The 10,000-nt window shown below is 44.6% G+C and overlaps 1 protein-coding gene across 2 annotated transcripts in view; it reads left to right on the top strand.

Moving 5' to 3' along the window:
- ctss1 (cathepsin S, ortholog 1) overlaps positions 1 to 10,000 on the top strand; it is a 34,016-nt gene that overhangs the window by 21,292 nt on the left and 2,724 nt on the right. For both annotated transcript variants that reach the window (XM_037542314.1, XM_037542313.1), the window contains exons 4-5: positions 888 to 1,043; positions 1,368 to 1,592. In XM_037542314.1, the coding sequence (XP_037398211.1) occupies positions 888 to 1,043; positions 1,368 to 1,592 (381 nt within the window). The remainder of the gene's footprint in view (positions 1 to 887; positions 1,044 to 1,367; positions 1,593 to 10,000) is intronic.

Genomic DNA, 10,000 nt, shown 5'->3' with positions numbered 1-10,000 from the left:
CTATTACTGACCCCCTCACACACTCAGACATGGTACGGTCTATTACTGAGCCACTCACACACTCAGACATGGTACGGTCTATTACTGAGCCACTCACACACTCAGACATGGTACGGTCTATTACTGAGCCCCTCACACACTCAGACATGGTACGGTCTATTACTGACCCCCTCACACACTCAGACATGGTACGGTCTATTACTGACCCCCTCACACATGGTACGGTCTATTACTGAGCCACTCACACACTCAGACATGATACGGTCTATTACTGACCCCCTCACACACTCAGACATGGTACGGTCTATTACTGACCCCCTCACACACTCAGACATGGTACGGTCTATTACTGAGCCACTCACACACTCAGACATGGTACGGTCTATTACTGAGCCCCTCACACACTCAGACATGGTACGGTCTATTACTGACCCACTCACACACTCAGACATGGTACAGTCTATTACTGACCCACTCACACACTCAGACATGGTACGGTCTATTACTGACCGCCTCACACACTCAGACATGGTACGGTCTATTACTGAGCCACTCACACACTCAGACGTGGTACGGTCTATTACTGACCCCCTCACACACTCAGACGTGGTACGGTCTATTACTGAGCCACTCACACACTCAGACGTGGTACGGTCTATTACTGACCCCCTCACACACTCAGACATGGTACGGTCTATTACTGACCCCCTCACACACTCAGACGTGGTACGGTCTATTACTGACCCCCTCACACACTCAGACGTGGTACGGTCTATTACTGAGCCCCTCACACACTCAGACGTGGTACAGTCTATTGTATGATTGTGTGTGTGTGTGTGTGTGTGTGTGTGTGTGTGTGTGTGTGTGTGTGTGTGTGTGTGTATCAGTCTCCAGAAGAAGTGAACGCCCAGCTGAACGGTCTGATAGAGGAACGTCCTGCTCTTCATGAAGTGAACGACTCGTTCTCCTTCCTGACTGGATCTCTCCCTCCGCCCAGAGTGGACTGGACCGAGAAGGGCCTGGTCACCCCCGTCCGGAACCAGGTGAGGGGTTCACGCTCCTTCTGTTGAGGGTAAAGCGTGTGTTCTGTCTCCCTCTGGTGGCTGAGATACAGCACTACACAGAGATGATCAGAATGTGGCCACAGGGTTTGTGTACACCAGCTGATCCAGCCGCTCTGAAGTGAAGGGTGTTCATGTTTATTATGTATATAAATGTATAATAAATAACTTAATTTGAACAAATAAGACAAATCTGAGTAATCTTGCACAAAACAATGCCAGGAGTGCTTTTGTCTCCCCCTATTGGCTCAGATAAAGCACTACAGACCACCTCTAACCGCCTCTCTCTACGTGGTGTGCTTACAGGGTCCATGTGGCTCCTGCTGGGCCTTCAGTGCGGTCGGGGCTCTGGAAGGTCAGATGAAGAAGAAAACCGGTCGTCTGGTTCCTCTGAGTCCACAGAACCTGGTGGACTGCAGCGTCTCCATCGGCAACCACGGCTGCAGAGGGGGCTACCTCAGCAAGTCCTTCATCTACATCATACGGAACAAGGGCATCGACTCGGACAGCTTCTACCCCTACGAGCACAGGGTACTCGTTCACAGTCACAAAGTGTTGTAACGGGCTTTCGTGGTTGTACCGCAGTGTTTTGGTGATTGTTGGGTTTTGGTGGTTGTCACGCAGGGTTTTGGTGATTGTCTGGATGTCAAAGCTGTGTTATCATTGTGTTGTTGTTTAGGATGGTACGTGTCGTTACGTGGTGAAGGGGAAAGCTGGTTACTGTGAAAGTGGTTGTAATGTTGTGTTTTGGGTGTTGTAATGTGTGTGTGTTGTTGTTTAGGATGGTACGTGTCGTTACGTGGTGAAGGGGAAAGCTGGTTACTGTGAAAGTGGTTGTAATGTTGTGTTTTGGGTGTTGTAATGTGTGTTGTTGTTTAGGATGGTACGTGTCGTTATGCGGTGAAGGGGAAAGCTGGTTACTGTGAAAGTGGTTGTAATGTTGTGTTTTGGGTGTTGTAATGTGTGTTGTTGTTGTTTAGGATGGTACGTGTCGTTACGTGGTGAAGGGGAAAGCTGGTTACTGTGAAAGTGGTTGTAATGTTGTGTTTTGGGTGTTGTAATGTGTGTGTTGTTGTTTAGGATGGTACGTGTCGTTACGCGGTGAAGGGGAAAGCTGGTTACTGTGAAAGTGGTTGTAATGTTGTGTTTTGGGTGTTGTAATGTGTGTGTTGTTGTTTAGGATGGTACGTGTCGTTACGCGGTGAAGGGGAAAGCTGGTTACTGTGAAAGTGGTTGTAATGTTGTGTTTTGGGTGTTGTAATGTGTGTTGTTGTTGTTTAGGATGGTACGTGTCGTTACGCGGTGAAGGGGAAAGCTAGTTACTGTGAAAGTGGTTGTAATGTTGTGTTTTGGGTGTTGTAATGTGTGTGTTGTTGTTTAGGATGGTACGTGTCGTTACGTGGTGAAGGGGAAAGCTGGTTACTGTGAAAGTGGTTGTAATGTTGTGTTTTGGGTGTTGTAATGTGTTTTTGTTGTTTAGGATGGTACGTGTCGTTACGCGGTGAAGGGGAAAGCTGGTTACTGTGAAAGTGGTTGTAATGTTGTGTTTTGGGTGTTGTAATGTGTGTTGTTGTTGTTTAGGATGGTACGTGTCGTTACGCGGTGAAGGGGAAAGCTAGTTACTGTGAAAGTGGTTGTAATGTTGTGTTTTGGGTGTTGTAATGTGTGTTGTTGTTTAGGATGGTACGTGTCGTTACGCAGTGAAGGGGAAAGCTGGTTACTGTGAAAGTGGTTGTAATGTTGTGTTTTGGGTGTTGTAATGTGTGTGTTGTTGTTTAGGGTGGTACGTGTCGTTATGCGGTGAAGGGGAAAGCTGGTTACTGTGAAAGTGGTTGTAATGTTGTGTTTTGGGTGTTGTAATGTGTGTTGTTGTTGTTTAGGATGGTACGTGTCGTTACGCGATGAAGGGGAAAGCTGGTTACTGTGAAAGCGGTTGTAATGTTGTGTTTCGGGTGTTGTAATGTGTGTTGTTGTTTAGGATGGTATGTGTCGTTACGCGGTGAAGGGGAAAGCTGGTTACTGTGAAATTGGTTGTAATGTTGTGTTTTGGGTGTTGTAATGTGTGTGTGTGTGTGTTGTTTAGGGAGGTACGTGTCGTTACGCGGTGAAGGGGAAAGCTGGTTACTGTGAAAGTGGTTGTAATGTTGTGTTTTGGGTGTTGTAATGTGTGTGTGTGTGTTGTTTAGGGTGGTACGTGTCGTTACGCGGTGAAGGGGAAAGCTGGTTACTGTGAAAGTGGTTGTAATGTTGTGTTTTGGGTGTTGTAATGTGTGTTGTTGTTTAGGATGGTACGTGTCGTTATGCGGTGAAGGGGAAAGCTGGTTACTGTGAAAGTGGTTGTAATGTTGTGTTTTGGGTGTTGTAATGTGTGTTGTTGTTGTTTAGGATGGTACGTGTCGTTACGCGGTGAAGGGGAAAGCTGGTTACTGTGAAAGTGGTTGTAATGTTGTGTTTTGGGTGTTGTAATGTGTGTGTTGTTGTTGTTGTTTAGGATGGTACGTGTCGTTACGCGGTGAAGGGGAAAGCTGGTTACTGTGAAAGTGGTTGTAATGTTGTGTTTTGGGTGTTATAATGTGTGTTGTTGTTGTTTAGGATGGTACGTGTCGTTACGCAGTGAAGGGGAAAGCTGGTTACTGTGAAAGTGGTTGTAATGTTGTGTTTTGGGTGTTGTAATGTGTGTGTTGTTGTTTAGGATGGTACGTGTCGTTACGCGGTGAAGGGGAAAGCTGGTTACTGTGAAAGTGGTTGTAATGTTGTGTTTTGGGTGTTGTAATGTGTGTGTTGTTGTTTAGGATGGTACGTGTCGTTACGCGGTGAAGGGGAAAGCTGGTTACTGTGAAAGTGGTTGTAATGTTGTGTTTTGGGTGTTGTAATGTGTGTGTGTTGTTGTTTAGGATGGTACGTGTCGTTACGCGGTGAAGGGGAAAGCTGGTTACTGTGAAAGTGGTTGTAATGTTGTGTTTTGGGTGTTGTAATGTGTGTTGTTGTTTAGGATGGTACGTGTCGTTACGCGGTGAAGGGGAAAGCTAGTTACTGTGAAAGTGGTTGTAATGTTGTGTTTTGGGTGTTGTAATGTGTGTGTTGTTGTTTAGGATGGTACGTGTCGTTACACGGTGAAGGGGAAAGCTGGTTACTGTGAAAGTGGTTGTAATGTTGTGTTTTGGGTGTTGTAATGTGTGTGTTGTTGTTTAGGATGGTACGTGTCGTTACGCAGTGAAGGGGAAAGCTAGTTACTGTGAAAGTGGTTGTAATGTTGTGTTTTGGGTGTTGTAATGTGTGTTGTTGTTGTTTAGGATGGTACGTGTCGTTACGCGGTGAAGGGGAAAGCTGGTTACTGTGAAAGTGGTTGTAATGTTGTGTTTTGGGTGTTGTAATGTGTGTTGTTGTTGTTGTTTAGGGTGGTACGTGTCGTTACGCGGTGAAGGGGAAAGCTGGTTACTGTGAAAGTGGTTGTAATGTTGTGTTTTGGGTGTTGTAATGTGTGTTGTTGTTTAGGATGGTACGTGTCGTTATGCGGTGAAGGGGAAAGCTGGTTACTGTGAAAGTGGTTGTAATGTTGTGTTTTGGGTGTTGTAATGTGTGTTGTTTTTGTTTAGGATGGTATGTGTCGTTACGCGGTGAAGGGGAAAGCTGGTTACTGTGAAAGTGGTTGTAATGTTGTGTTTTGGGTGTTGTAATGTGTGTTGTTGTTTAGGATGGTACGTGTCGTTACGCGGTGAAGGGGAAAGCTGGTTACTGTGAAAGTGGTTGTAATGTTGTGTTTTGGGTGTTGTAATGTGTGTGTTGTTGTTTAGGGTGGTACGTGTCGTTATGCGGTGAAGGGGAAAGCTGGTTACTGTGAAAGTGGTTGTAATGTTGTGTTTTGGGTGTTGTAATGTGTGTGTTGTTTAGGATGGTACGTGTCGTTACGCGGTGAAGGGGAAAGCTAGTTACTGTGAAAGTGGTTGTAATGTTGTGTTTTGGGTGTTGTAATGTGTGTGTTGTTGTTTAGGATGGTACGTGTCGTTACGCGGTGAAGGGGAAAGCTGGTTACTGTGAAAGTGGTTGTAATGTTGTGTTTTGGGTGTTGTAATGTGTGTGTTGTTGTTTAGGATGGTACGTGTCGTTACGCGGTGAAGGGGAAAGCTGGTTACTGTGAAAGTGGTTGTAATGTTGTGTTTTGGGTGTTGTAATGTGTTGTTGTTTAGGATGGTACGTGTCGTTACGTGGTGAAGGGGAAAGCTAGTTACTGTGAAAGTGGTTGTAATGTTGTGTTTTGGATGTTGTAATGTGTGTGTTGTTGTTTAGGATGGTACGTGTCGTTACACGGTGAAGGGGAAAGCTGGTTACTGTGAAAGTGGTTGTAATGTTGTGTTTTGGATGTTGTAATGTGTGTTGTTGTTTAGGATGGTACGTGTCGTTACGCGGTGAAGGGGAAAGCTGGTTACTGTGAAAGTGGTTGTAATGTTGTGTTTTGGGTGTTGTAATGTGTGTGTGTTGTTGTTTAGGATGGTACGTGTCGTTACGCGGTGAAGGGGAAAGCTGGTTACTGTGAAAGTGGTTGTAATGTTGTGTTTTGGGTGTTGTAATGTGTGTGTGTGTGTGTTGTTGTTTAGGATGGTACGTGTCGTTACGCGGTGAAGGGGAAAGCTGGTTACTGTGAAAGTGGTTGTAATGTTGTGTTTTGGGTGTTGTAATGTGTGTGTTGTTGTTTAGGATGGTACGTGTCGTTACGCGGTGAAGGGGAAAGCTAGTTACTGTGAAAGTGGTTGTAATGTTGTGTTTTGGGTGTTGTAATGTGTGTTGTTGTTTAGGATGGTACGTGTCGTTACGTGGTGAAGGGGAAAGCTAGTTACTGTGAAAGTGGTTGTAATGTTGTGTTTTGGGTGTTGTAATGTGTGTGTTGTTGTTTAGGATGGTACGTGTCGTTACGTGGTGAAGGGGAAAGCTGGTTACTGTGAAAGTGGTTGTAATGTTGTGTTTTGGGTGTTGTAATGTGTGATGTTGTTTAGGATGGTACGTGTCGTTACGCGGTGAAGGGGAAAGCTAGTTACTGTGAAAGTGGTTGTAATGTTGTGTTTTGGGTGTTGTAATGTGTGTTGTTGTTTAGGATGGTACGTGTCGTTACGCAGTGAAGGGGAAAGCTGGTTACTGTGAAAGTGGTTGTAATGTTGTGTTTTGGGTGTTGTAATGTGTGTGTTGTTGTTTAGGGTGGTACGTGTCGTTATGCGGTGAAGGGGAAAGCTGGTTACTGTGAAAGTGGTTGTAATGTTGTGTTTTGGGTGTTGTAATGTGTGTTGTTGTTGTTTAGGATGGTACGTGTCGTTACGCGATGAAGGGGAAAGCTGGTTACTGTGAAAGCGGTTGTAATGTTGTGTTTCGGGTGTTGTAATGTGTGTTGTTGTTTAGGATGGTATGTGTCGTTACGCGGTGAAGGGGAAAGCTGGTTACTGTGAAATTGGTTGTAATGTTGTGTTTTGGGTGTTGTAATGTGTGTGTGTGTGTGTTGTTTAGGGATGGTACGTGTCGTTACGCGGTGAAGGGGAAAGCTGGTTACTGTGAAAGTGGTTGTAATGTTGTGTTTTGGGTGTTGTAATGTGTGTGTGTGTGTTGTTTAGGGTGGTACGTGTCGTTACGCGGTGAAGGGGAAAGCTGGTTACTGTGAAAGTGGTTGTAATGTTGTGTTTTGGGTGTTGTAATGTGTGTTGTTGTTTAGGATGGTACGTGTCGTTATGCGGTGAAGGGGAAAGCTGGTTACTGTGAAAGTGGTTGTAATGTTGTGTTTTGGGTGTTGTAATGTGTGTTGTTGTTGTTTAGGATGGTACGTGTCGTTACGCGGTGAAGGGGAAAGCTGGTTACTGTGAAAGTGGTTGTAATGTTGTGTTTTGGGTGTTGTAATGTGTGTGTTGTGTTTGTGTTGTTTAGGATGGTACGTGTCGTTACGCGGTGAAGGGGAAAGCTGGTTACTGTGAAAGTGGTTGTAATGTTGTGTTTTGGGTGTTATAATGTGTGTTGTTGTTGTTTAGGATGGTACGTGTCGTTACGCAGTGAAGGGGAAAGCTGGTTACTGTGAAAGTGGTTGTAATGTTGTGTTTTGGGTGTTGTAATGTGTGTGTTGTTGTTTAGGATGGTACGTGTCGTTACGCGGTGAAGGGGAAAGCTGGTTACTGTGAAAGTGGTTGTAATGTTGTGTTTTGGGTGTTGTAATGTGTGTGTTGTTGTTTAGGATGGTACGTGTCGTTACGCGGTGAAGGGGAAAGCTGGTTACTGTGAAAGTGGTTGTAATGTTGTGTTTTGGGTGTTGTAATGTGTGTGTGTTGTTGTTTAGGATGGTACGTGTCGTTACGCGGTGAAGGGGAAAGCTGGTTACTGTGAAAGTGGTTGTAATGTTGTGTTTTGGGTGTTGTAATGTGTGTTGTTGTTTAGGATGGTACGTGTCGTTACGCGGTGAAGGGGAAAGCTAGTTACTGTGAAAGTGGTTGTAATGTTGTGTTTTGGGTGTTGTAATGTGTGTGTTGTTGTTTAGGATGGTACGTGTCGTTACACGGTGAAGGGGAAAGCTGGTTACTGTGAAAGTGGTTGTAATGTTGTGTTTTGGGTGTTGTAATGTGTGTGTTGTTGTTTAGGATGGTACGTGTCGTTACGCAGTGAAGGGGAAAGCTAGTTACTGTGAAAGTGGTTGTAATGTTGTGTTTTGGGTGTTGTAATGTGTGTTGTTGTTGTTTAGGATGGTACGTGTCGTTACGCGGTGAAGGGGAAAGCTGGTTACTGTGAAAGTGGTTGTAATGTTGTGTTTTGGGTGTTGTAATGTGTGTTGTTGTTGTTGTTTAGGGTGGTACGTGTCGTTACGCGGTGAAGGGGAAAGCTGGTTACTGTGAAAGTGGTTGTAATGTTGTGTTTTGGGTGTTGTAATGTGTGTTGTTGTTTAGGATGGTACGTGTCGTTATGCGGTGAAGGGGAAAGCTGGTTACTGTGAAAGTGGTTGTAATGTTGTGTTTTGGGTGTTGTAATGTGTGTTGTTTTTGTTTAGGATGGTATGTGTCGTTACGCGGTGAAGGGGAAAGCTGGTTACTGTGAAAGTGGTTGTAATGTTGTGTTTTGGGTGTTGTAATGTGTGTTGTTGTTTAGGATGGTACGTGTCGTTACGCGGTGAAGGGGAAAGCTGGTTACTGTGAAAGTGGTTGTAATGTTGTGTTTTGGGTGTTGTAATGTGTGTGTTGTTGTTTAGGGTGGTACGTGTCGTTATGCGGTGAAGGGGAAAGCTGGTTACTGTGAAAGTGGTTGTAATGTTGTGTTTTGGGTGTTGTAATGTGTGTGTTGTTTAGGATGGTACGTGTCGTTACGCGGTGAAGGGGAAAGCTAGTTACTGTGAAAGTGGTTGTAATGTTGTGTTTTGGGTGTTGTAATGTGTGTGTTGTTGTTTAGGATGGTACGTGTCGTTACGCGGTGAAGGGGAAAGCTGGTTACTGTGAAAGTGGTTGTAATGTTGTGTTTTGGGTGTTGTAATGTGTGTGTTGTTGTTTAGGATGGTACGTGTCGTTACGCGGTGAAGGGGAAAGCTGGTTACTGTGAAAGTGGTTGTAATGTTGTGTTTTGGGTGTTGTAATGTGTGTGTTGTTGTTTAGGATGGTACGTGTCGTTACGCGGTGAAGGGGAAAGCTGGTTACTGTGAAAGTGGTTGTAATGTTGTGTTTTGGGTGTTGTAATGTGTTGTTGTTTAGGATGGTACGTGTCGTTACGTGGTGAAGGGGAAAGCTAGTTACTGTGAAAGTGGTTGTAATGTTGTGTTTTGGATGTTGTAATGTGTGTGTTGTTGTTTAGGATGGTACGTGTCGTTACACGGTGAAGGGGAAAGCTGGTTACTGTGAAAGTGGTTGTAATGTTGTGTTTTGGATGTTGTAATGTGTGTTGTTGTTTAGGATGGTACGTGTCGTTACGCGGTGAAGGGGAAAGCTGGTTACTGTGAAAGTGGTTGTAATGTTGTGTTTTGGGTGTTGTAATGTGTGTGTGTTGTTGTTTAGGATGGTACGTGTCGTTACGCGGTGAAGGGGAAAGCTGGTTACTGTGAAAGTGGTTGTAATGTTGTGTTTTGGGTGTTGTAATGTGTGTGTGTGTGTGTTGTTGTTTAGGATGGTACGTGTCGTTACGCGGTGAAGGGGAAAGCTGGTTACTGTGAAAGTGGTTGTAATGTTGTGTTTTGGGTGTTGTAATGTGTGTTGTTGTTTAGGATGGTACGTGTCGTTACGCGGTGAAGGGGAAAGCTAGTTACTGTGAAAGTGGTTGTAATGTTGTGTTTTGGGTGTTGTAATGTGTGTTGTTGTTTAGGATGGTACGTGTCGTTACGTGGTGAAGGGGAAAGCTAGTTACTGTGAAAGTGGTTGTAATGTTGTGTTTTGGGTGTTGTAATGTGTGTGTTGTTGTTTAGGATGGTACGTGTCGTTACGTGGTGAAGGGGAAAGCTGGTTACTGTGAAAGTGGTTGTAATGTTGTGTTTTGGGTGTTGTAATGTGTGATGTTGTTTAGGATGGTACGTGTCGTTACGCGGTGAAGGGGAAAGCTAGTTACTGTGAAAGTGGTTGTAATGTTGTGTTTTGGGTGTTGTAATGTGTGTGTTGTTGTTTAGGGTGGTACGTGTCGTTATGCGGTGAAGGGGAAAGCTGGTTACTGTGAAAGTGGTTGTAATGTTGTGTTTTGGGTGTTGTAATGTGTGTGTTGTTTAGGATGGTACGTGTCGTTACGCGGTGAAGGGGAAAGCTAGTTACTGTGAAAGTGCTTGTAATGTTGTGTTTTGGGTGTTGTAATGTGTGTGTTGTTGTTTAGGATGGTACGTGTCGTTACGCGGTGAAGGGGAAAGCTGGTTACTGTGAAAGTGGTTGTAATGTTGTGTTTTGGGTGTTGTAATGTGTGTGTTGTTGTTTAGGATGGTACGTGTCGTTACGTGGTGAAGGGGAAAGCTGGTT

Source organism: Pygocentrus nattereri, chromosome 11 (genome assembly GCF_015220715.1).
Source record: "Pygocentrus nattereri isolate fPygNat1 chromosome 11, fPygNat1.pri, whole genome shotgun sequence".
Taxonomy (NCBI): domain Eukaryota; kingdom Metazoa; phylum Chordata; class Actinopteri; order Characiformes; family Serrasalmidae; genus Pygocentrus; species Pygocentrus nattereri.
This window is presented reverse-complemented; position numbering and strand designations above follow the sequence as displayed.